This window comes from Quercus robur, chromosome 5 (assembly GCF_932294415.1).
Source record: "Quercus robur chromosome 5, dhQueRobu3.1, whole genome shotgun sequence".
NCBI lineage: Eukaryota > Viridiplantae > Streptophyta > Magnoliopsida > Fagales > Fagaceae > Quercus > Quercus robur.
In genome coordinates, this window is record NC_065538.1 from 8,822,760 (window position 1) to 8,850,416 (window position 27,657).

At 39.7% G+C, this 27,657-nt stretch overlaps 2 protein-coding genes across 12 annotated transcripts in view; both read left to right on the forward strand.

Annotated features, from left to right (window-relative positions):
- The window catches only part of LOC126725047 (disease resistance protein RUN1-like), an 86,456-nt gene extending 58,951 nt beyond the window's left edge, over nucleotides 1–27,505 (forward strand). The window contains exons 1-8 of one of the 8 annotated variants that reach the window (XR_007655279.1): nucleotides 12,148–12,387; nucleotides 13,248–13,787; nucleotides 14,075–15,164; nucleotides 15,289–15,564; nucleotides 15,670–16,752; nucleotides 16,844–17,533; nucleotides 26,724–26,763; nucleotides 27,041–27,505. Coding sequence is in view for 2 of the 8 variants with exons in the window: in XM_050429537.1 (XP_050285494.1) it covers nucleotides 13,276–13,787; nucleotides 14,075–15,164; nucleotides 15,289–15,564; nucleotides 15,670–16,752; nucleotides 16,844–17,503 (3,621 nt within the window). In the remaining 6 variants the exon portion in view is untranslated. The other 7 variants (XR_007655274.1, XR_007655278.1, XR_007655275.1 and 4 more) reach the window with 7 other exon arrangements.
- LOC126725050 (eukaryotic initiation factor 4A-11-like) overlaps nucleotides 1–27,657 on the forward strand; it is an 84,962-nt gene that overhangs the window by 39,692 nt on the left and 17,613 nt on the right. The gene's annotated exons all lie outside the window — the stretch shown is intronic.

Consider the following 27,657-nt stretch of genomic DNA (forward strand, 5'->3'; position numbering starts at 1 on the left):
GTTTATTTTGCTATAAGGTGATGCCGTTTGGTTTAAAGAATGCAGGGGCGACATATCAGAGGTTGGTCAACCACATGTTTCGTCCGCAGATTGGGCAGAATGTGGAAGTCTATGTAGATGACATGTTGGTGAAAAGTCAGGACGAAGGAAGACATCTAGACGACCTGCAGGAGACATTTGAGACATTGAGGCAGTATCACATGAAGTTGAATCCTAGCAAATGTGCCTTTGGAGTATCATCAGGGAAATTCCTTGGCTTTATGGTATCCCACAGGGGAATTGAAGCGAATCCAGATAAAATTCAAGCAATATTGGACATGAAGCCACCACAAAATACCAAGGAAATCCAATCCCTCACTGGATGAGTTGCTGCGCTTAACAGGTTTGTCTCTAAAGCTACTGATAAATGTTTGCCATTTTTTAAGGTTCTCAAAAAAGCATTCGAATGGACCGACGAGTGTCAGAGAGCTTTCGAAGATTTGAAGGTGTACCTTACCATGGCACCGCTGCTGAGTCCATCAGTGGAAGGAGAGGAGTTATATTTGTACCTAGCAGTAACCCCGCATGCCGTGAGCTCAGCATTGATAAGAGAGGAAAATAAAGTGCAAAGACCTGTGTACTATACGAGCAAGGCATTGAAAGGAGCGGAAGGACGGTATCCACAAATGGAAAAATTGGCCTTCGCACTAATCACAGCTTCAAGGAAGCTGAGGCATTATTTCCAAGCACATGTCATTAATGTTATGACAGATCATCCGCTCAAAAAGGCAATGAATAGACTGGAAGCTGCAGGACGATTAATCCAGTGGACTGTGGAGCTAAGTGAGTTCGATATCAAGTATCAACCAAGGCATGCTATAAAAGCTCAAGCCCTAGCAGATTTTATTGCGGAGTTTACCCCAAGTTATAATGAGACAGAAGATAGTAAGAGATGGATCGTCCACGTGGATGGTTCGTCTACACGGCATGCAGGAGGAATTGGTGTGGTCCTGCAATCCCCAGAGGGAGATAAACTGAAACATAAAGTCCGTCTACAGTACCAAGCGACTAACAATGAAGTCGAATATGAAGCCCTCCTCAAAGGGCTAGAATTGGCAAAGTCTGTGGAAGCCAAGTCCATATGTGTCATGGGGGATTCCCAACTGATCATGGGGCAAGTGAATGGGACGTATGAAGCGAAGGAAGAACGAATGAAGAAATACCTTGGTAGAGTGATGCGCCTTGTGAAAAGGTTTGAAAAAGCTGACTTCGTTCAAATCCCAAGGGAGGAGAACGTGGAAGCTGATACTATAGCAAAAGAGGCCTCAGCAGATGAATCATTAGAGAAGTCAGATGAAGTTCAATATATGCCAAGTATAGATGTCCAGGAAGTACAGCAGGTGGATAATAGAGAAAATTGGATGACTCCCATTGTATCATACTTGAAAGACGGACGATTACCAGAAGAGAAGGACGAGGCCAGAAAGGTGAGGGTAAGATCAGCTAGATACGTCCTTATGAATGAAGTACTATACAAGAGAGGTTTCTCTCAACCTTACCTTAGATGCTTAGCTCCGGACGAAGCAAACTATGTGCTGAGAGAAATTCACGAAGGGGCGTGTGGCAATCACTCAGGAGCCAGATCACTTGTCCACAAGGTCGTCCGTGCAGGATATTACTGGCCGAACATGCAAGCTGATGCAAAAGCATACGTTAAAGTCTGCGACCAGTGCCAACGATTTAGCAACGTCCCCAGACAACCATCCGAATACCTCACTCCAATGGTGGCACCGTGGCCCTTCGCACAATGGGGATTGGACATTTTGGGTCCCTTCCCTTTGGGAATAAGGCAGATGAAGTTTTTAGTGGTGGGTATCGATTACTTCACCAAATGGGTGGAGGCAGAACCGTTGACAAATATCACACAACAGAATGTGAAAAACTTCGTGTGGAAGAACATTGTATGCAGATTTGGAGTGCTGAAGGTATTGGTATCTGACAACGGACGACAATTTGACAATGCACTCTTCAAGGACTTTTGCTTACACTTTGGAATTCAGAACCATTACTCCTCGCCTGCACACCCCTAAGCCAACGGCCAAGCTGAAGTTGCGAACCGATCCTTGTTGAAAATCATTAAGACTCGGCTCGAGGGGTCAAAGGGAGTATGGCCAGATGAATTACCAGGAGTTTTATGGGCATACAGGACCACAGTGAGGACCCCTACAGGGGAGACTCCTTTCAAGCTAGCCTATGGAAGTGATGCAGTCATACTTGCAGAAGTACATATGGCTAATCAAAGGGTGATGATGTATCAAGACAAGGATAATGAGGATCAGCTTCGTCTGAACCTCGATCTAATAGACGAGGTAAGGACCAACGCAGAACACAAGGCAGCAAAGTATAAGAACCTCATGGCTAGGCAGTATGATGCGATGGTGAAGCCTAGGCGTTTCAACATAGGAGATCTCGTCCTGAGAAAGGTCTCTTTGTCAACCAAGAACCCAGCACATGGGAAGTTGGGCCCAAACTGGGAAGGACCCTATAGAGTTATCAACTGTAAAAGGCAAGGATCCTACTACCTGGAGGCCCTAGACGAGAGAAAGTTGGAACATCCTTGGAATGTGGAGCACCTGAGGAGGTACTACCAGTAAAAGTGAACCCATGGACGAGACTGGGTCTTATCTGTCTACTAACGTACTACTATGTATGATGCTGTTTGTGTTTGATACTACTATGTTTAGTGTTGCTTGTGTGTGGAGTTTAAAACTACGATTTTAATACTTATTATAGTTGTGTTATGGACGAAGTCATGAAGTATGTATTTATTAAATAAAAAGGCATCAGTGTGCATATGCCTTGTCTGTAAACAATATTTGTGTTATGTACAAAATGTTTGTGTGAATTCTCTATGATATTGTCGTCCAAGTCAATCCTCAAAGAGGGTTGAAAGATCCAAGACGAACAAAATCTCTGGACGCAGAGATGTAACGTCTAAATTTTCTTGAATAAAGCAAGGAAAAACCACGTCCGCACTCGTCCAACTCATGGACGAGGCGGAGACAACTGAAACAATCCAAACTCTGGACGAGAGAAAAAGTTGGCAAAAGAAGTAAGATGGTAAGTAAAATTAGTTTGCAAGTCCTGAGACGAATCAAGCTAATTAAAAATACTACCTGCTAAGACGAGTTAGACTACATGAAAAATATGTATTCTCGACATGGACGAGTTAAAGCTGGAGTTAAAATAGCTTAGCAGCATTCGTCCATGCAAAGAAAGTGAAGTCACTCGTCCATGCAAAGAAAATGAAATCACTCGTCCATGAAAAGAAAATAAAACTTCATTCAAAGGGTGGACATCCTACGTCCAAAAACCCTTGATTAGTTTGAAAAGCAGAAATAGTATACTTAAAAAACCCGTCCTAAAACCATGGACGAGTATAATGTATTCTTGTTACATAAAGAAGGTCCAAAAACAATGGACCAAATACAAAAAAAAAAAAAAAAAAGAGAAAGAAAGCCACTAAGGTTAAAAGTCTCGTCCTAAGAAGGGGGAGCATTCACAACTGGTTCGTCCTGAGGCTGGGTACTAGCGTCGTCTTCCACGTTGACGTCATCAGAGCCAGTTTGGAGAAGAGAGCTTGTGGCAGCAGCAAGGTTAAGCTTGATTGCGCTAAAGTCAACTTCAGGGAAGTTCTCAATAGCGTCCATTCTGAAATCTTCAAAACCAGCTGCATAATTGCGATCCAAAGTGTCTGTATATGCTTTGGACGACTTGAACTCAGCCACAGCGTCCTCTTTTGCCTTGGAGAGACGAGCATTCAATTCATCGTTCATCTTCTGCAAGTGATCAATGCGCGTATCCTTCTCCACTGCATCCGTCCTTAGCTCCTCAATCATCTTGTTACGTTCCTTGATCTCGTCCTTAGCTTTTTCAGCAGCCCCAGCCCATTTCTTACAGTCAGCGTTCACCTCCTGAATCCTTGTCTCCAACAAGACTCTCGTCTTGTCCAGCTCCGTTGCCTGTCTAGACGCTGCTATAAACTTTGACATGGCCTATGAATAGACAGAACAACATAGAATGATTAAATGAGGAAAAGTTGCTAACTGAACAAGGACGAGAGATACTGGCATACCTTGAAGAGGTCATGGACGCCTGAATGCTCAAATTCCTTCAAGCCCATATTATAGCACATGTTTATATCCTCGTCCTTGACGGCTATCTGGAAACGTTCCCAAGCCAGGTCTTCATTTGCAATGATATTCGTAGAAGGCTGGGACAAGCCAGGCGTAGTAAATTTGGCCAAAGGAGTTCTGGGAGGAGTCTTGGACGGAGTGGACTCAACTGGAGTGGACGAGTCCACATCGACTATCTGGACGGCAGGCTGAGGCTGGGGTGGTTTGGACTTGACCACCTTGGACGAGCCTTGTTTAACCCTTTTGTCTCTTCGACTGGGGAGCCCTTCCAGGTCAATGTTCTTAGGCAAGAATTTCCTTTTGTCCCCAGCCGTTGGACGTGTCTGACCCTCAGGACGATCCTGGGCCTGACCCTCAGGACGTTTCCCCTCTCCTGCGATCTCCTTCCCTCTGTTCTCTTTCATTGTTGACATTCTTAGGACGAGATGAACAAATGAGGAATGTATACATAAAAAAGAAAAAGAAAGGGAGGTTTAGCTAAAAACTTACTTTTTCGCACAGTAACTTCGTGGGCGATAGCTTCGTCTGAAGGCTCAAGACCTAAACCCCACTTGGCTAGACGTCTAAGCGTGACAAGAGAATGAAAGCTCCTATTTGTGTGTAGACGAGCCCTGTGGACGCGGTCACGGTGAAATTTGCTCAAGGACGGACGTTTGGCAGCTACAACACAATGAACAAACAAAGGTTAGAAATTGTAAATGTACCAAATAGGAGTAAGAATAAAAATAGACAAGGGGAAAGGACGTACCTTCTGGACGAAGGTTCCCTAGGTCCCCAGTGTAAGGGGGAAAGGGATCCCTGCCAACGTCCACAGGGTTCCCTACCCAGAAGCCTGAAACAAAAATGAACTCCGTCTTCCACTTCCTATCAGACGAAGCTAGGGACTTGATCAACCTACAATCATTCCCCCTAGCAGTAAACTGATAAAAACCTTCAAATTGACTTATGGCAGAAGGTTTATAACAATAAAGGAACTCGTCCACTGTAAGAGGACGGTCCCCACCAAAAACTTCCCTCCACAAAATTTGCATGGAGATAATTAATCTCCATGCGTTAGGATTGAATTGACAAACACCTAAACCTAACTTGACTAATAACTCTCTAGCGAAGGCATTTAAAGGAAACCTAAGACCACCTAAGAAGTAAGATTCATAGACGCCTATTCCAAAACGGGGCTCACAACACCACTCTCCACGGACGGGCAGCCTAGGGTTAAACTCGTCCGGGATTTGATACCAGGATTTAAGGCTACCTAACCTTTGTTCGTCCGTCTTAGAATGGACGCCTACAACGCAACTAAAGACGGTCTCTACCTCATCCGTAGGATTGGACAGAGAACCAGCTTGAGAGCCAGAAGCTCTCCTAAGCTGTCCTTGGACGACCTCAATAGGGTGCCCAGGGGCCCCAGAAGAGTAGTTCTCGTCCGTGCTTCCTCCACTCTCATCACTAGCACTGCTAGAGCTAGACCTATCACTAGTGTCCTCACAGTACTCGTCTATAGCCTTATTAAGGCTATCAGTAGACGAGGAAGCAACAGACATCTCTAACAAGAAACTTAAACCTACAGACGAGGAGAAGAAGAGTACCTGGCTCTAGACGGAAGAAGACTCTAGACGCAGAGAACTCCTAGATGAGGCTCTAGACGATGGATGTCAAGGAAGAAAATCTCTGGAATGAGGAGGGTTAAGGGGGGCATTCCACTATTTATAGGATGTTGACCTGGGTAATCGAAACGACCCAACCAATACGGAAGCAACACGTGGCATCTACCTCGGAAAAATAAATCGACGAAATCAGTCTCCAATAAGAAAATGACACGTGGTGCAGTAATTATTAACCAATTGTGTCCAAGAACGTTCAACCCTTTGGACGACTCACATGGACGAGGGGGCAACTGATGGTGTCACAAATAAGCCAAGTCCATGACTCGTCCATATGTCTCGTCCAACGAAAGAAGCTACATATGGCGAACCTCGTCCATATATGGACGAGCAGTACCTAGGGAATCTACTTATCATTTACAAAGGATAAGCCTTCCAAGATGGTTTCGTCCATCTTTACTAAGGATGGACGAGTTCATCGGCCCGTCCAACCCCTAGGTAACTTCCACAGCGGTTATGGAAGTTACCCCCAATTCTCCGGACTCCTCGACATTGGGAACGGTTACCAAACAGATAACCGTTCCACACACACACTATATAAGGCTTCTTCGATGAAGGGTAAGGGGGCGAGAGACAATTTCACTTTTGAGAAAATATTTCTTCGTTACAGAGAGTTCAAAGTAACTAACTTGATCATCGGAGGATTTTTGGCCGGTCCCCACCGGTCCCCTCTGATTCTGTGTTCTTTGTATTACAGGAGATAGTCCAAAGATCAACGTTCGAGTCTTGTCAACCCACTGATATCCAAAGAATTATCAAACACTATAGTCAATGAAAAGTGCATATTAGTGAGTAACAGTCACAGAATGAAAAAGATAAAAGTTAGCTCCTTACCATGCCCAAATATAGTTTGTTGTCGAGGACGAGTTCATTCTTCCTTATATTCTTTATTTCGGCCATATCTTTTGGGAGCAATAAGGCTTCTTCTATGGCCGAGGCTACGTGACACCCTATGCCGTCGTTAAAGTCCCTTATAGATGCATCATCTCGTAGGGGCTCTCCACCGTGCATAGGTGCTGGCAACCATGCTTGTGGTTCAGGATGTTGGGAATCAGATTTCTCTTGGCCCCGCGCGGCCTAATGCTTGGTTTTCTGCTGCTTTGCAGCTCGTTGGGCATCCTCCTCTCGAGTTGGACAAGACTTGCTCGTGTCTGCCACCCCCTTGCCCTTTTGTTCCCTGCGCCTTTTCTGCTCGGCAACGTTAGGAAACGCTGGTTGTGATGATGGCCGAGGAGGTTGACGAGGAGCAGGAGAAGGAGATCTAGCTGGAAGAGATGAAGCCTGGGATGGTATTGATTTTGCAGGCGCACTCTTTCCCGGCTGACCTTCCATCAGCTCCAGCAAGCTTTTCTGGGGTTTTCTTTGTATCCCCATCTCGACAGGATCTTCCTCGAGGCTTATGGGTTGATTAAAAATCCCGAAATCGTCCGGGGACTCAGGGACTGCTACAACCTCTTCCTCGCCTTTCTTCTTTTCCTTTCTCCCTTTTATTTCCTTTTCCCTAAGGGTAGGTAGGGATGACGAAGTTCCTGTCGAGATGCTGGCTACGAAAAGAGGCTCTGTGCGAGGTGTGTACTGGGGAAGCGGAATACCCTCTGGAACAATGAACCCTTCATAGGAAACACTGATACGGTGAAGCCGAGGATCGCAGGCTCTAATCACGCACTTCGGCGCCTGAAAAGCAAAAGAAATGGGGGTATAGCCGAGAATTAAGTGTGCTGCCTGGAGCTGACCGTCAGCCTTGTTCACGTATATTTCGGCTTTCAATAATTTATCCAGGCTCTCCTTATTGACTAACCTAAGATTGGGCTTTGTGTAGCGTCTATCTGCAAAACCGTTGAGTCGAGAGTGAAAATTGTTGGAGACAAAAACGATTAAAAAGAAAAAAGTAAACGAAATGTGTTCGCGAGCTAAATATTATAGATTTGTGACTACGCGCCCACTTGGTGTTCCCTCTACTGTCGAGCAAGGCAGACCATCGTGCCATTCCCCAGAGAGAATAAGGAAATCCTCCTTTAGGTTCTTGTTTGAAGTGGGAAGGCACTGAATCAGCCTTACCTCAGGATATCTCGACTTGAGATAATACCCCTGACCGGTTAGGTGATGAAGGTTGTACACCCAATTCACATCATAATGGGTTAACTTTAGGTCCATTCTCTTATTCAAAGCGTCTATACTTCCCAGGACCCTAAACATGTTTGGAGCACACTGGGTGGGGGATAGCCTAAAGAAGTTGAGGTAACTCCTAGTAATATTACCCATGGGGATAGTCATCCCGCCCTCTATAAAGGCAATCATGGGAATAACTACTTCCCCAGTTTGTCTGGCATCAGCCCATTCCCCTTGGGCTGCGTACCTTATCCCTACCGTTGAAGGGATTTTATACTTAGAGCGAAAGTTTCTAATACCCTCCTCAGACTCAACAAAACATCGAAATGGATTCTTTTGTTTCCCCATTTTTCTAAAAGACTTAGCAGAAAAGACTGTTGGGTTTGAAATAAAAGTGGTAAAAACTTCGAGAAGACTTACAGGTTCAAAGGAAGGACCTCGGACAAAGTACGATTATTTGTAGTCGCCAGGAAAATAACGAAAATAGAGAAAGGCAGGTTCAATATATGAACTCTGGAACCACGTAATCATCGAAGGTAAAGTACAGGGTTAATTTGAGAATGCCTTTATAGTCATATAAGGATTGTGAGCGGTAAAATTCCCGCTCACAAAACAAGGGAGGCCTTCTGCCGTTTGATTTAAATCTCACCGTCGAACGTGGGAGACAAGGGCGTTGCCAAAATTTAATGCTGCCAAAATCGAGATGCTGAAGCGTCAGGGGCATGCCCCAAAACACGCATAGGTATGGGCTTATGACGTCAAAATCCACCTTCTCTCCCGAGGAGTCGAAAAGTAGGATTTTGAGGGGCTATTGTGGGGGCCTGTTGAGGTCAGGATCGTTGGGCCTATGGCCCATCCGAGGATGTATATCCGTCCGAGGAGGCCAAGTCAGGTCATAAGGCAATTACCGAAGGGGGGTGGTAGTCAATATCACGAAAGTAGAGTTCCGTATTCGACCGAGGACACCATACTCCTCGGCAGTATGCGTCCAAGGACGATCAGGACGCAGTCTTGTTACAAACGGACCTCGGAATTATGTCACCACTGAAGATGGGATAACAGACCAAGGGTAAGAAAGAAAAGACAAACAAATATCTATAATTACAGCTGCCTCCGCATTAATTACCTCTCAACCAACTCTCTGGCCGCATTAATGTGGAGGTGATACCTGAACAGTAAGGAGGCAGCCTTACAGCTGCCCATAGGAAGTTCCAGGAGGTGCTAGATGGGACAGAAAGAAATCCCCCGAACCCAACCTACACGTGTGTGGTGAGGATGGAACACAGAAGGTGGTATATAAACTGAAAGAAGAACATGCAAGAAAGAGATCGGAACAAAAAAAAGAAAGAAAGAAAGCATAGACTGAAAAAGAAGAACATAAAAAAGCAAAAGAACTGTATCGATTACCAAAACAAAACGATCGTTGTGCCAGCTCTGAGCCTTCAATATACGTGAGGGCGAATCTTTTCATTACACAAAAGTTAATCTAGTTCTTAACACCCACGCTCTACAAATTATATTGTTTGGGCCTATTTACGTGCGAACCCAGTATCGTTTTGGGTCGTTACAAATCGAGTCCTTACATAAGTAATTATGAAAAATGTATCAAAAAAAGTAATTACAAAAAAAGTTAAATGTCATTAGATTTTTTTTTTTTTAATTTACTAGTATTTACCACAAAATTTGATGGTGAGGCCAAAAGTGATATTAAATTATGAAAAAATGACATTTTAATGGGTGTTAATTAAATTAAGTGGACAATTGCTGAGAGTCTTATATCTCAAATGCTACCTCTTGCTATTACTAATATAGATATTTAGAATTCAAATCTCCCACCCCAATTATGAATATATTAAAAAACAATTTAAGCGGATAACTATTAAGAGTCTTGTAGCTCAAATGCTACCTCTTGATATTTCTAATATAGATATTTAAAATTCAAATCCCCCATTCCAATTATCAGTATATTAAAAAAAAAAAAAAAAGCAGATAACTAAGAGTCTTGTAGTTCAATAATATGATTGATTTCCTTTATGTGGAGAAACAAGATTCAAGTCTCCCCTCTACCTTAGATTCACTTTTTGGAACTCAAAAGGCACACACAAACGCCTATGGAACAACAATGCTAAGACCACAATATATTGGTTTTTAAACCCCTTAAAACCACAATCAGATTAACCTAGGTAATTAGCCAAGTGATTACTTAGTCCAAATTACAAGTCTAGGTTATCACAATCAAACAATCATATTATGCATAGCAGCGGAAAGATAAATAATACAACGATATGATAACCCAGAAAAACCAAACCGGTAAAAAACCTGGGGAGGATTTAACCTAGCTATCCTCAAGGTAAAAAGCAAATCCACTAGAAAGAATCGAAGTTCATACAATAAGACTTACAAGCCCCCACGCTCAACTTCTTATTGCTACCAACTAGTAGAACTTACTGACACGACTACGTGCAAGCTCCGAATCCACGGACTCCTTCTTTCTTTGGCTTTTGCAAAACACAAACACCCCTATTTGTGACTTTGAGATCCCACTCAAAGGTTTAGCAACACAAACTCTCCTGTTTGTGACTCCAAGACCACCCTTGAAGGTTTAGATCATCAACACCTTTTATGAGAAGAGAAGGCAGCAACTTCTACAATACCGGATCTTGAGATTCTTCAAAAAATAGCACCGGTAGAAGACATAAGAGAGTTTTTTAGGAACAAAACCCTAAATACAAAAGAGGCACACTCTTTTCTCTCTAAAAAGCCACACAAAAACGTGCTTAGGGTTTCCTTTATATACTGGGAGAAGTAGATTAGAAACCCTAATCCTAAATGGGCTTGAACTGTTGTTTGGGTTTAATTAAAATTCTGCAGATACGACTTTCGATCGATCGAGCCTGTCTTTCAATCGATCGAACCAGACAGATTATGAAATCTTCTTCCTGCAGCTTGTATGTTCTTGAATCTTGACTTGAATCACCTTGAGCATTGTCTAATAATATCTATAGACTCTAAGATCTAAATCTAGACAAGTTTGTGTTCACGATTTGCCAATTGTTCTAAACTTTTAGAACTTAACACAATAGATTATATAACTTTTAACACAACACACCACTTAGCACAATAGATTATACAACTTCCGGCACAACTCACCAAGTGGCAAAAAGTTGTGTTCATAGCATTTTTTCCTATGGAATACCTATGGATTTAGGATAATTATATTGTAATGATATGTGGTGAGTTGTAGCAAAACTAGTGTAATTTGTTATGATTTTAGTATTTTTTTTTTCCTATGAAATACCTATGGATTTAGGATAATTATATTGTAATTATATAGTTTAGTGGTTAAACAAAGTTCTTATTTCTGTTTTCTACCATGTAGTTAGGGGTTGAAGAGGAGGTGGTATTAGACCATGTATCGGGTGTATGTATCATCCCACCTCAATGTGAAAGAGGCAATACATGCATTGAATGCATAGTATATCTTCTTATGAAAGAAAAATATAGATGTATGTTGTCGTCCATGGACCCAACTTTAATTACACGTTAGAAGGGCCTTACATGTCCTTTTTCAATTTAAAATGTTCACTTACAAGGTCATTGGGGGCAAACTTCTTGTACAATTGGGTCTCAACTGTGTTTGGGATGGTCGCATTTCGGCCTAGACAAGCCGAGCGAGTCAGGCAATTTATGGGTCTGAATGTCTGATGAATGATTTTGTGGATGGTTAGGAACTACAGTCACTGGATATATATATATATATATATATATTTTTTTTTTGGTAAAAGGGAAATATTATTAAACACAAGAGAAGTAACTACATATCAACAGAAGCCACACTGGCAGCAACAAGTCTACAATAGTACAAACCATTAATGTCCTTAGCTAATACAGTCACTGGATATTTTCTCAAAGATCCCATGCAAATGCCAAGGCTATAACGTGCCAAACCTAAAAGTAAAAATGTGGCTATCAAGTAAATAAAATAAAATAAATTTGGCCACCAGCTTTTTAAAAGCATAGTTGAACGGTAAAAATAAGATGTACAGAAGTCAAGAAAAGTGAGCTTAATAATGGTGGATGACTCACATGGCGTGTCCTATTTCATCATTACACTAGGCAAAGTACTCTCTCTTTTATTCCTCCTCTTTTCGTTTGCTCTGTATAGTGTAGACTATTGAACATAATGGAGAGGAATCTTCCAAGTAAAAAAAAAAAAAGCCAATAAACTAAAATCAAACAAAGATGAATTATTCGGTCCTACGAGTAAAAGCAATTCCAAGGACGAAGATTCATAGTTCATACAACTTTCCATAACTCTTCAACTTTAACTATAATAGTGTTTCTCTTCAATTATTGTCACTCTATTTTTTTTCTCTCTCAAACTGAGCACACACAAAGTTTTTTCTACCACCAAATCGTTCAAGCCTACTCGCATCCTCAAGGTCCTATCTATTCTCTTATGCAATGTTTTGTGTGAATCTCTGTTTTATTTCTTTCTTTCATTCTTTTTATATTTATTTATATGTTTCGATTTCTCTTTTGGATGATGAGAAAGCAGAGGGAAAGGGGAGGAGGAACATACAGATTTTTTTTCCTGGGCTTTGACCTTTTTGTTTTATAGTATCTGATTTTGTCTAGTCTTATACGAACTGTGATTGTTAAATTACAAACACAGAGGATGCTTTTGTAATGATTTAACGTAAATAAATTTCTGCATAAATAATAATCATAATACCGTGAGTTATCCACTTTGTTTAAAAAATAAACAAACAAAAAAATGTTGAATTCACTGAAAATAGAGGATGTGAATGCCCAGCAAGGCTAGGATCACTGACGCTGGCTTGTTTTTTTTTTTTTTTTTTTTTCCTTACTATTATTTTTTTAACAAAATTAAATGGTGTGAGGTAATTAGCAAATTGGGTGTAGTTGAAAGATTGTTGTGACCTTTGTTTATTTTATTAATGTCTTTCGTCTCTCTTTCACATACTCGCAAACAAAAGAAAAAATAATAGTCATTCCTTTATTAAAAAAGCAATTATATAATAGGAATTGAATCATGTGTTGTTTCTAAGATATTTTTGAGCATTACAATCACTACTGCAAATTCATTTCTCAAATCCATAAGCTTTCACTTTATACACGTCCATCTCTTTTATTCTATCCTGTCACTCCTTCCTTAAAATAAAAGATCCATATCAAATCATTCCTTTTTTCTCTAATTTTTTTTTTCTTTTTACTTTTTCTGTCAATTTTAATTGAAAACTACCTCTTTTATTTATTTATTTATTTTTCTTTATTGTAGTTCAATACTTGCCGCCAACATATCTCCAATGTCTTCCATTATCTCTCAGATGGCCTCCTCTTCGTCATCATTTTCATCTTCAACACCTCGGTGGAAATATGATGTCTTTCTTAGTTTTAGAGGTGAGGACACCCGCACTAGTTTTACAGGCCATCTATATGTTGCTTTGAAACAAAGGGGCATAGTTACCTTTAGAGACGAGGAAAATCTTGAGATAGGAAAATCTATTTCACCAGAGCTCTTGAAAGCAATAAAAGAATCGAGATTTGCAATTGTCATTCTCTCAAGAAACTTTGCGTCATCAACATGGTGCTTGGATGAACTTACAAAGATAATTGGATGCTTGAAAGAGACAACCACGACTGTTTTGCCAATATTTTATGATGTGAACCCATCTGATGTACGAAAACAAACAGGCACCTTTGCCCAAGCCTTTTTTAAACATGAAGAACGTTTCAAGGACGATATAGAGAAAGTGCAAACATGGAAAGCTGCTTTAGAAGAAGTGGCAAATCTCAAAGGGTGGCACCTACAAGATAGGTAATCCAATTTGACATATTACTTGCTTTTAGATGTTCAAACTTCAAATAAATACTCTTCTTATCTTAAGCCTTGTTTTGAACTTTTAGTAAAGCAACATAGATGTTCACACTTCATTTTTATTTTTACTTGATCTAACTAATTTACATTTTGTATTTCTTTCAAATTTTTCTTGCCCCAAGTTATTTACTTTTTCTTGGTTTAACCAACTGCATTGGATGTCTACTTTCATTTTTGGTCCTATTTGTGCAAGGTACTCACTAGATATCATTCTCTCTTCATTGCAGGTCTGAGGCACAACTTATCCAAAATATTGTGGGGGAGTTATGGCAAAAATTGAGTAATGAATTCTTAGAAGATACTGAAGACCTAGTAGGAATAGAATCTCAAGTGAAGGAATTGGAGTCATGTTTGGCTATAGGGTCTGATAATGTTCGCATTATAGGGGTTTGGGGGATGGGGGGAATAGGTAAAACAACTCTTGCTAGAGTTGTTTTTCGTAGGGTTTCGAACAAGTTTGAAGGTTGTTGCTTTCTCCGTAATGTCAGGGAGGTTTGTGAAAAAGATGGTTTAATTCCATTGCAACAACAACTTATTAGAAAAATATTAAATGAAAGTATGAGTATACAAGATGTTGATGAGGGAGTTTTCATGATCAAGAATAGATTACGTCATAAAAGAATTCTTATCGTTCTTGATGATATAAATCAATTAGACCAGTTGAAAAAGTTAGTTGGGAAGCATAATTGGTTTGGTTTTGGTAGTAGAGTTATCATAACAACAAGGGACAAGCATTTACTACGTATACTTGAAGTAGATGAAATATTTGAAGCTGAAGGATTGAGTGATGATGAAGCTCTTCATCTTTTGAGTTTAAAAGCTTTTAAAAAAGGCCATCCTCCCAAAGATTATCTAGAGCTATCCAAAGATGTTGTACAATATACTAAAGGCCTTCCTTTAGCTATTGAGATTTTGGGTTCTTTTTTGTTTAGTAGAAGCATCAATCAATGGAAAAGTACATTAATTCGGATTAAAGAGTTTCCCGAACGTGCAATTCTCCAAGCACTAAGAATAAGTTATGATGGACTACATGAAACAGAGAAAAAAATATTCCTATATATTGCATTTTTCTTTAATCATAAGGAAAAAATTAGTGTAGTAGAGAAACTAGATTATTTTGGCCTTTACCCTGATGTTGGATTGGAGGTCCTAGTTGATAAATCTCTCATAAAAATAAATTACCTTGAAGTGTGGATGCATGATTTATTACAAGACATGGCCAAGAAAATAATTTATGAAGAGTGCCCTGAAGAGCCTGGAAAGCGTAGCATTTTGTGGTCATTTGAAGACATTAACAGTGTACTAACAAAAAATACGGTAAGAGGTTATATAGAAAACTTGAACATATACCCTATCATATTATTCAAAAAGTTCAATTTAGAGTAGCTTTGGTAATCATACATTTTGCAATTCTCTAATCCCTTTTGTTCATGATTATTAGGGAACAGAAGCAATTCAAGGCATAGTCCTAAAGTTGCCTAAATCAAAAGAGGCATATTGGAATCCTGAATCTTTTTCAAAGATGCATAATCTTAAACTGCTCATAATTAAAAACGTCCAGCTTCTCCATGAACCCAAACATCTTCCTATTGGCTTAAGATTTCTTGAGTGGATAGGGTACCCTTCAAAATCTTTTCCATTAAATTTCCAATCAAATGAGCTTGTTGAACTTTACATGTGTGGAAACTACATTGAACAACTTTGGAAAGGAGCAAAGGTAATTTAAGCATCTTGTACTTATTTAAATTCAAGTTCCATTAAATTGTAGGGATTTGATGAAGCTAATTGTTCTTTTTTTCTTCTTTTTGGTTGCTTTTAATAGTCTTTTGAGAAGTTGCAAATCATCCAAATGAATGGGTCTACAAACCTTAAAGAAACCCCTGATTTGCTCAGAGTCCCAAATCTTAAGGAAATGGTTCTTGAAGATTGTTTAAATTTACGTGAGATTCACCCTTCAACTTTGGTTCATAATAGGCTTACTCTTCTCAATCTACAAGGCTGTGTAAATGTCAAAACTCTTCCAAGCAAGTTTGAAATGGAGTCTCTTGAGGTTCTTATTCTTTCTGGTTGCTCAAAACTAAAAAGGATTCCAGAATTTGGAGAAAACATGCAACGTGTATTAAAGCTTTATTTGGGTGGAACTACTGTTACTAAATTACCCACATCAATTGGGCATTTGACAAGCCTTGTTTTATTAAATGTAAGAGATTGCAAAAGTCTTACATGTCTACCAAGCAGCATTTTTAATTTGAAGTTGCTTAAAGACTTGAACATTTCAGGATGCTCAAAACTTGAGAGACTGCCTGAGAATGTGGGGAATGTTGAAAGTGTAGAGGAGTTGGATGTGAGTGGAACTGCAATAAGAGAGGTGCCTTCTTCCATTGGTCTCTTAAAAAATCTTAAAGTGCTATCTTTCAATGGATGTAAGGGGTTATCATCATTTAACTCTACATCTTGGTATGATCTCCCCCCATTTTCTTCAAGGCCAAAAATTGCAGATCCCGTGGGGTTGTCCTCTTTATCGGGTTTGTGTTCTTTGACTGAATTGAAACTACAAGATTGCAATCTCAGGGCAATCCCCGATGATATCGGTTGCTTATTCTCTTTAGAAGAAATACATCTAAGTGGGAATAGTTTTGTTTGCCTTCCTGATAGTATCAGTCAGCTACGTAAGTTGGAAAGAATGTATTTGAAGAATTGCACAAGTCTTCGATCATTGCCAAATCTTCCAGTAGATATCATAGAAATTTGGGGAGATGGTTGTACCTCACTGGAAACAGTAATAGATCTCCAAAAACCTAATTCTTTTTGTAAGGGAGAGTTTTATCTTTCAAATTGTTGTAAACTGGCTGATAATCAAGACTTCATTGACATTTTTTTGGCAGTGATAAGAAAGCACCATCAGGTCTCTCTCTCTCTCTCTCTCTCTCTCTCTCTCTCTCTCTCTCTCTCTCTCTCTGTGTATTTTATAAACAACCTGCTTTTTTTTGTTTTAGGGACTCTCTCGTCACGGTAGATATGATGATGCATCATTCAATTGGAGATATGATATGATTATTCCTGGAAGTGTAATACCAAAGTGGTTTATCCATCAAAGTATTGGGGCTAAAGTGAATATAAAAAAACCTTCTTCTCATTTGCGTGATGGCTGCATAGGGATTGCTATTTGCATTGTATTTTCTTCTCTTTTCATTGCTTTACCATCTTGTAAGTTCATAGCAAATGGAAAAGTAATGTTTTCTATAAAAGGCCCTCCTGGCGTACGTGACGATTTATTATCAGATCATATTTGGCTATTTTATGTGCTTCCTCAATACTACAAGGAGGAGGACATAAAATTACTAAACGAATGTGAAGCAAATGAATTGATTCAGATTGGCATTAAAATTGAAATCAATGATTCAAGCTTGAAGGTGAAGAAATGCGGGTTCCGAATTGTATACAAGAAAGACATAGAAGATCTCAACCAAACTATGGCTCAGAATAGCAACACCTGCATCATTCCTTATGAGGACTTGGATGTTAAAAGGGCAAAGCAAATTTGTGACGATTACCATGGGGCTGGACCTAATGGAGATGGAAGCTCTAATGATGTGCCCCATGGTAACTCTGATAGTGAAGAGTATTTCGAATGCGGTGAGGAGATCAGTGATTAGATGGAATTGGAGAATGGGTTCAAATACTCTGTAAGTCAATGAATCCAAATTAATTCCTATTTTTCTTTTGATTCCCTGTAATTCATTTTCTTTTTTTATTAATCCTAGTTTTGCCGATTACTGCACTATCTTTTGTTTGATTTAATTTTCAATTCCAAACAAGTATATTCCAACAAGGGCATCATTGAAGATTGTTGAACTTCTTGCCTTTTTTTCTTAATCAACTTTTTCTTTTTAATTTTAAAGTTTTGTTGGTTGTTGCATTATCTTTTTTCCCTTTCCTTTGAATTGATTGTCATTACATATTATTTATGTGAACTCATGTATAGATCACAATCACAATGATTAGTCTAGCTAGATGTAGCATCCAGCTTCCTCGAAGGTTTTATACAGTTGTTTATTAATCTTCAACCAAAGAAAATGCTCTTTTTCTGTTTAAGAGTTCAGCTGATTTATATATATATATATATATATATATATTTCCTGCTTTGCTATGAAATTTTTATTATTTTAAAATATGATAACAATTATAAAATTTATTAAAATGATTTGTATTAGCATGTTTTGAGGACATTGCTAATGTAATTCTCATAAAGCAACAAACTTTAGAATAAAATTGCAATTGGTGAATGTTCAAAATTTCAAACATTTGGAGCTTGAGCAAAACTTACTTTATGAGTAATTATTTCAGATATGCAAATATTCCTCATTGACCAAATATTTCAACTATGTTCTTGATATAACCAAATATCATCTACATTCTTCATAATTGATTTGTGGTTTTGGTAATTTGCTTAGGCTATCATAATTAGGAAACTAAGCTTGTACCTATATGTAAACAGATGTGTGATAGACAACTAAATAAAAAGCTCTCACTGGAGACAATCTTTTATTCTAAAAGCATTTAATTCTGATTTATATGTTACCGCAACGTGTTTTGATTGACTATATATTGCTTGATTGTTAGACATTCCATGATGAATTAGTTTTTTTTTTTTTTTTTTTTTTTGAGAAAACAGATTGATACTTTATTGAAATTAGCTTGCCAAATTGGCTACATCTTGTTGAACAATTGTGAATAATGGATCGGGAACTCCCTCCATCCAAACTACATAGCTTGAGACATTAATAGAATATCTTGCTAGACTATATGTTAATCTATTGCCATCTCTTCTACAATGAGAGTATAGCAATTTTGCATAACGACTAGAGAAAACCATGGCATCATGAAGTAAAGGCTCCACTGAAGCAATTGAGTGTCCTCCTCCTTTAAGTGAGTTTATAATCTGCTCTGAGTCACCTTCAAGTACAGCCTCTGTTATGCCTATTTCCTCTCCAAACTCCAGAGCCCGAGTAGCAGCTACTGCTTCAATCTCCATGGGCTGCATAGTAGGTGCAACGGTTTGAGCAAGAGAGGCCATAACAGCCCCTGTGTGATCACGAATAACCACCCCAATCCCGCTCTTATTTTCCTACTTGAAGATTGCGCCATCGAAATTTATTTTGAAACTTCTCGCATCAAGTGGTTTCCACTTCATTCTCTGTCGAGGTAAGGTCGCTGGTTTGGCTGGGATTGTAGCCATGAATTCCTCCAATTTTTCCTTCGCCTGGGCTTCAATTAGGTCCGATGGGCAGCAAGGCTTGTTGAGCCGAACCTGATTCCTATGGTTCCATAAGCTCCACGTCACCATCGCAAAGAGCTCCGGATTACCATGGTTTTTAAGTATCCACGATAATAGCTCCTTAAAGTTTACGGGGCTTATGTTCTGGCAGCCGTTCCACTTTGATGACGTCCAGGCAGACCTGTTCTTGCTGCAAGACCACAATGCATGTAATGTGGTTTCATCCTCCATCATACAACGCTCGCACCTGTCGTTTTCCAGAATGTGACGTCGCTTCAAATTTGCTTTTGTTGGGACTGCCTCACGGCATGCTCTCCACAGAAAATTTATAGTCTTATTTGGGACTCGCAAATCCCAAATGCTGCGCCAGAAATTTCTGTCCTCTGCAGTGCTTCCGTCACCCCTGAAACTTCATCTTCATGCTTTAAAAATCTGTAACCAGATTTGCAGTTGTACTTCCCTGTTTGAGTCCATGGCCAAAACAGTTTGTCTTAAGTGGGGAATCTTGAGAGCGGGATTGATTTAATGATGGCAGCTTCCCCCGGAACAAAAAGGCCATCAATAACATCATCATCCCAAGTCCTTGAATCTTCCTTGATGAGTTTGTCAACTGAGGCTTCCTCCCAACCTTCAAGAACGGGTGATAAAATTCTAGCCGGTGGTTTAGATGGTAACCAAACATGATGCCATACCTTAACTTTCTGCCCATCACCTATTCTCCAACATGCACCCCTTTTGATCACATCTCTTCCTTGGAGTATGCTTTTCCAAGCATAAGAACCTCGGCTAGATTCTGGCGCCTCCATAATTGTGCAATTTGGAAAGAAACGAGGTTTGAAAACCTTGTAGAATAGGGAAGTTTTATCCTCCAACAACCTCCAAGCTTGTTTGGCCAAGAAGGAGTCATTGTGTAATGCTAAATCACGAAAGCCCATACCCCCATCCTTTTTGGCTTTTTTCATCTCATCCCATTTTAGCCAATGAACCTTTCTCTTCTCCCCTTGTTGTCCCCACCAAAACTTCCTGACCATCACCTCAATTTCATTGCACAACCCCAAAGGTAGTTTGAAGCAACCCATTGCATACGTAGGTATGGCTTGGATGACCGCCTTAATAAGCACCTCCCTTCCGGCTTGGGAAAGGAGTTTTCCTTCCCATCCTTGTAGCTTCCTCCACACTCTCTCCTTGATATAATTAAAGCTTGCTTTTTTTCCCCTTCTAGCCAAAGATGGCAGCCCTAAGTATTTTTCATAGTGATGGATTTCACGGACTCCCAGAATGCCTTTGATGATTTGGCGGTTTGCTTCTATAACTGCTTTGCTGAAGAATAAGGCTGTCTTCTCCCTGTTTAATTTTTGGCCAGAGACTTCTTCATACACTGATAGCAACTCCAAAACTTTACTGCATTCTTCAGAGTTGGCCCTACAAAAGAGAAGGCTATATCATCTGCAAAAAATAAGTGGGTTAGTTTGGGTCCTCTTTTGCACAAACTGAATCCATGGATGTCACCATTATTTGCTGCTTTATTTATAAGGCCATGAAGGCCCTCGGTGCAAAGGAGGAAGAGAAAAGGAGAGAGAGGATCTCCTTGTCTAAGCCCTCTTGAGGGGTGAATCATACCCTTTGGTTCTCCGTTTACAAGTATAGAGTAGGTGACTGATCGCACACACACCATAATAAGCCCAATCCAGCTTTCTGAAATTCCCATTTTCCTCATCACATTTTCTAAAAACACCCATTTAACCCTATCATAGGCTTTACTCATATCAAGCTTCAAAGCCATAAACCCGATGCAACTTGAATTATAATTTTTCATGCAATGTAAAGTTTCGAAGGCAATAAGGATATTATCTGATATGAGGCGGCCTTTTGCAAAAGCAGATTGGTTTTCATTGATAACTGAATTGAGGAATTTTTTTAGTCTATTGGCAAGGACTTTAGCAAAAATTTTGTAAAGCACATTGCATAAACTAATAGGGCAATAATCTGACACTAAGCTTAGGTTTTTCTTTTTTGGGATTAGAGTAATAAAACTATGATTCAGTGGGTGTGGGATAGTACCTGAATTTAACCAGGATAGCACCGAGTGAGTAACATCACCTTCAATCATAGGCCAAAAATGCTGAAAAAACATGGGGGGTATTCCATCTGGTCCTAATGCCTTCATAGGTGCCATTTGTTTCAATGCTTGGAGTACTTCCCATTCCTCAAATCTACTAGTCAATTCACTGTTCATATCATCGGTGATCACTTGAGGAATGTGGCTTAGAGCTTCATGTTGAGTGGGCGGATTTGAGGTAGTAAACAAGTCACTGTAGTAGTGAATGAGGATAGCTGCTACTTCATTCGGTCCTTCCTTCCAAACTCCATGGCTATCATTCAGCCCCAATATCACATTTTTTCTATACCGGTGGGAGGCTCGACTATGGAAAAATTTTGTATTTCCATCTCCATTTTTTAGCCAAAGAATTCGAGAGCGTTGATTCCACATCCTTGTTTCTCGGTCCAGCAACTCATTTATCTCTCTTTGCAATTCTCTGATCCGTACATTGCTTCCAGTTCTCAATGCCACTGCTTCCTCTTCAACTAGCATATCCCTCTTCTTTTTTAGCTCCCTCCTCACATTTCCAAATACATTGTAATTCCATCATGTTAAGTCTCTGCCACATTTTTCTATTTTTCCAAGGATTTCCTTATTAGGATCTAATGATACACATGACCTCCATGCTGCTTCAACCACCTCCCCACACCTACTATCAGCCAGCCACATCTCCTCAAACCTGAAGGGTTTTTTATAGGATGGAATTTCAATTCCTGAAGGGTTGATAAACAATGGGCAATGATCTGAGGAAAGACAAGGTAAAAGGTGAACTTTAGTGCCCGGAAACTGTAAGAACCACGAATTGGTTGCTAATCCACGGTCTAGCCTCTCCCAAATCGAATATCCATCATTAAAATGCTTTGCCCAAGTGAAATTTGGGCCAATAAAACCCAAGTCCATAAAACTACACTCATCTATAACATCCCGGAAAGCTTGCATTTGACTATTTTCACAACGTACACCTCCTCTCTTTTCTTCCTGTCTTGTAATTTCGTTGAAGTCCCCTGCACACAACCAAGGAATGTGTGGCTTATCATTTAGGGTTCGAAGTTTTGTCCATGCCTCATGCCTTTTATGTGTCATTGGTTCGCCATAGAAACCCGTGAACCGCCATTCTTGAGGTGGGTTTTTCTCAACAAGTGCATCAATACAATACTTTGATGAATCTTCCACTGAGACTCGAATATCTTCCTTCCACAACAAAACCAAACCCCACCTCTATGGCCACTAGGAACTAACCATTTATTTCTAAAACTAAAATTTCGTAACACTTCATCTAGCCTTGCATCGTCTGTCCATGTCTTGGCTAAAAACACAATAGCAGGATCTTTTGCCCGGATGTAATCTCCAAGCTCTTTCACTGTACGTGGGTTCCCAAGCCCACGACAGTTCCAAACTAAGAGACTCATTGTGTAGGGCGGGGCTGAGCATCAGCCTCCGCCAACTTTGAAGAAATAATCTCAACAGAAAACGTGCGTTTTTTACTTGGTAAACCATTGGGATTGGATAGTTCCTCATACACTCTTTTGGTTGATAGCACAGACTCAATAGTGCTAGATTTTCCGACCGGCTTGCTGGGTCCATCTGCTTTGTTTAACCTTTTCCATGACCCTTGTTGCCGTGGAGATGGAATATTCTGTGCTTCAGTAGTTGCTGCACGTGGGTATGCATGATTGACACCCTCTAGGACTTGAGAAACCCTAGCTGCCTCCTTTACTTCCTCACTAGTCACGTGCACATTGATTGGAATTTTTGCATTCAATGAATCAGTAACTGTAATTGGCCCGGCCTTTAATTTAGATAGCCCCTCATCAATTTCAGCAAGCTCAAAAAGGAAAGCTTCCTTTTGCATCGATTCCCTTGATTTCATAACTTGATCCGGGTCATTAGTGGAAGGGAGTAAATGTGGATTAATTCCTGGTGGGCTGGCAGTCCGTTCCCCTACAGGTGGCTCATCATTCTTCTCTACATCACCTACCTCTCTCTCTAATTTATTCTCCAACGGACCAACCTGAAGATTGCTCTGCTCAAAAATCGTGGGAGAATTAAGTGCATCTGCTGTAACCGATCCACTTAAATGGTCCATTGATTGTTCCACGTTGCATTGGTCCACGTCAATTGGTGTTGTTTGAGCTGTTGAGGACATCGTGGACTTTGTCGGGGCTTGCCTTGGCTGAACCGGAGCTGTTTGAGTAGACATGCTTCCTTTCTTTTTGTGAAAAATTCCGGGCACTGAGATTACATTTTTTTGTACTCGACTTACAGGTGGAGCACGAAGCCAAGGGCCAAATTTCTGTTCTTCAACTTTTAGGGAGCCTTCACTATCAAGCCACACCTCACAGTCCCTATCATCATGGTTAAGACAGCCGCACCAATAGCAAATATTAGGTAGGCGCTCATACTTGAAAGGGACCCACTTTTCTCTGCTTTGTCCAACTGATACCATTCTTCCTCGACTTAGTGGACGAGTGACATCCACGTTGACTCTTACCCTCATAAAACTCCCCCCATTCATCTCCGTCTTAGACTTTCGGACAACCATGCCCACAGTACTACAAATCCCTTCCGCCACCTTTGGATTCATGAACCGCACTGGGATGTCATGTACCTGCACCCAAAACGTTGTACTATTAAATTTCAAATCTTCAATTGGCTCATCCTTGTTGTAACGTTGCAGCACCAAAAGGTGCTTGTCAAAGCTCCAAGGTTCATTTGAAAGAATGGTGTCCACTTCATGTTTATTATCAAACGTGAAGAGGACTATGTGGTTTCCCATATTTTTGACTTTGAAGCCATTCCTAGATCTCCACAATGGCATAAAAGTCGAAGCTATAGCTTCCATATTCAGAGCCCTTCTTGTATAGAATTTACCAGCAATGATATATTCTGGCATAGCCAATTCCTCCTCAAGGTCGAAAGTTGCCCTTCTGTGTCCGAAATCGACAAACCTTTACAATGGTTTGTAAGATCCTCCATGAGTTCACTGTTTCCCTAACCCCCGAAAGAAAAAAACCACTAGCCTTAAGGATAAACTTGTTATCCTAAGGGACAAAAGCACCTACACGTAGGGACACAATATTCTACAGCCTAGGAAAAGTTCACAGAGAAACTTTCGCTAGTCAGAGAAACATTAGAAGTCGGTGCATTGCCATGATGAATTAGTGATTTTACCATAATAGAATATTAAATAGTAAGTAGTACTAAATGGCCTTAGCTATGTGCATCTTTGTTCTGCAATGTAAGGAAATCGTTATTCACATCATTGTCCTATCACCAATGTAATGCTTGTGTAGAAGCATTGATCGAGTTTAAAAGAACACGGGTGCTACAACGTGAATTATGTAAAATCCACATTACAAAAAGTCTTAATTATGTAAGTTTTTACCTAAGGTTTCAGTGCTTTAGCCTCTTGATGTACTTGAAAGTTTTTCCACCTTTCTAAAACTTCCACTCTAAATCAATTATTGGCTTAAGGTTGTCCATACCCATTTCGGATCATCACCAGGCAAAGCTCAAACTAAGCAAAAGGCCTATCTCCAAATCATACCTTATCCCAGTCAAAGAGACTTGACTAGAATTTAAATTAAAGGACAGCAATAGACAGTAGAAAAACCTGACCGTACAACAAACTTGATTATATATTACTAACCATATCATCTGAGACATATTCGTCTTTACAATAATCAGACTCAAGAAGGCAAGCAACTGCGTTTACAGGGTTGAAAGCTGTAGAAGGTAGCCTGCTTAGATTGGTAAGCCCTCCTGTTTTACTTGCCATCATTGTTGTATTACATCTAGAATTAAAGTTTTCTCATAGTCTTCCCATTGGGTTTATTATTTAGCAGAATGGATCATAATCATAGTGGAAAGATGCTACACTTTCATAATCATTGTCATTCATTTTTGGAAAATCTTATATTTTTTGCATTATATCTTGGGATAAACTTAGAAAAGTCAAAACAATCTACATCTATTAATAGGTATTTAAAGTTATCTTGACACTTTGACTTGGAAACAACACCAGGTTAGGGAGTGATACTCTCCTGAGGTGGCTTCTTAAATTTTAGTCACCCCTATCTCAAGGTGAGGAGCTATTGATAAGCTGATATAGCCTCATGACATAAGGTCAAAATAAGCTACCATTGAAAGTAGGTGGAACTTAGGTAATGGATTCTCATCTGAGGGTCATAACTCTTAGATGGAGACATTTGTGGGGATTGATGCTTCCTTTGAAGTTAATAATTTTCATGTGGAATGCATTAGGACTTACTCATCAAATCAAAATAGTGAAAGGAAACATAGCGAGTGATAGTGTGTCTTATGCGATGAGGTAGAGGAAAAATTTGATCTTTTATCCCTGAAGTCTCAGGCTATCTTGTTTGGATTAGATTTGAACCTTGGAACTAAGTTAATTTCTCCTTTCTCTTTGAAGCAGTGGTTGGCTCAATGGATGGAGGATCCAAATTTTTATAGATTGATGTTTAAGGGTGCAAAAGAGTGTGCTTAAGAAGTGATAATGCTTTGTTTTGCAGGTATGCACAAGTCTCTATTGCACAACAAACAGATCAAGGTGACTGCAGGAAAGTGCCAAGGCAAGTGTGTCTGGTTGTGGATGTTGTTGACAATTCAGGAACACTAGTAGAGATGGTGTGGATAGGGTGGCTTTGGCTATGAAGCCAAATCATGCGATGGTAGGCTGTTGCAGTTCTTCCATATGCAACCAAATGGCATGCAGCTAGATGCCTGACTGTGCAAAAGGCATTAAGTGAGGCTATACAGCTTGATTTTTGCAGACTTATTTCAACAAGATCTAGAGCGGAGGACCTCTTTTAATGTTCATTGGCAAATTGTTGTGCTGATTGAAGACCACAAGTGCATGGAAGTTGGAGAACGCTAGTGGTTATGTTTGTTATGCATAAGAGTCACTGTAGATCTTGGGGTCTCGGCTACTCTTGCTTTCAAGTCTTATAGATATTTTTGGAATCTACTAATAGTTAACCATTCTGACATTATTGTATCCAAAAACAAAACCAGGAAAAAAAATGTTAATCTTTATACCTTTTTCAGACTAATTTATGCCTTGGGCATATGTCTGTGTGCAGTCATTAACATTTTAGGACATTATATAAGAGATTTGTTTCTTTGCGTAATTCCTTTTCGTTTCTCCTATTAAAGCAAAAAAGAGTAATTGACTTTACCATCTAATGGCTCTAGCAGTAACTCCTGTATACATTTTTTTGTTCTGCATAGACAAGATGTGTCTTTTGAGTCACGTTATATAAATTTCAAATAGAAACACTTTGCTCAAATGGGTTAGAAGGGTAATGATAAGAAGAGAAATGAAGTTTAGAATAGCTTCTCTTGTTTGTTAATGTAATGATGAAAATTACATAATGAGTTCTAATTTAAAAAGGATCTAAGGAAAAACTATCTAGTCTTTTCAAGCATGCAGTAGTGAATTTTTGCTATGTTACATAACATGAGCTTTTGGTTTCAGCCGAGGAACGTAAACAGCAGTGGAGAATTCACGATACTAGGTAATGTATTGAGAAATATAATTAGTGAACTTATTGAAACCCTTATATAGCTCATGATCCATTTGCAAAGTCAAGAATTTTGAATTTTAAATTACATTTCAATCTTCAGTTATTATTATTCATTTCAATCTTCAGTTATTACATTTCAATCGAGTTAATTTCTCCTTGCTCTTTGAAGCAGTGATTGGCTCAATTGATGGAGGATCCAAAATTTTATAGATGATGTTTAAGGGTACAAAAGAGAGTGCTTAAGAAGTGATTATTCTTTGTTTTGCAGGTATGCACAAGTTTCTATTGCACAACAAGCAGATCAAAGTAACTATAGGAAAGTACAAAGGCAATTGTGTCCAGTTGTGGATGTTGCTGACAATTGAGGGACACTGGTAAAGATGGTGTAAATGGGGTCGTTTTGGCTATGAAGACAAATCATGCAATGGCAGGCTGTTGCAGTTCTTCCATATGCAACAAAATGGCATGCAACTAGATGCCTGGTTGTGCAAAAAGCATTAACTGAGGCTATACAGCCTACTTTTTGCAGACTTATTTCAACAAGATCTAGAGTGGAGGAGCTCTTTTTGAGAAAGAAAGTTCCTTGGCAAATTGTTGTGCTGATTGAAGACCACAAGTGCATGGAAGTTGGAGAACGCTAGTGGTTATGTATGTTGTGCATAAGAGAGTCACTGCAGATCTTGTGGCCCTGGCTACTCTTGCTTTCAAGTCTTATAGACATTTTTGGACTTTACTACTAGTCAGCCATTCTGTCATTATTGTATCCAAAAACCAAACCAGGATAAAAAAATGTTTTCTTTATACCTTTTGTGGACTAATTTAAGCCTTGGGCATATGTCTGTGTGCAATCATTAACATTTTAGGACATTACATAAGAGATTCGTT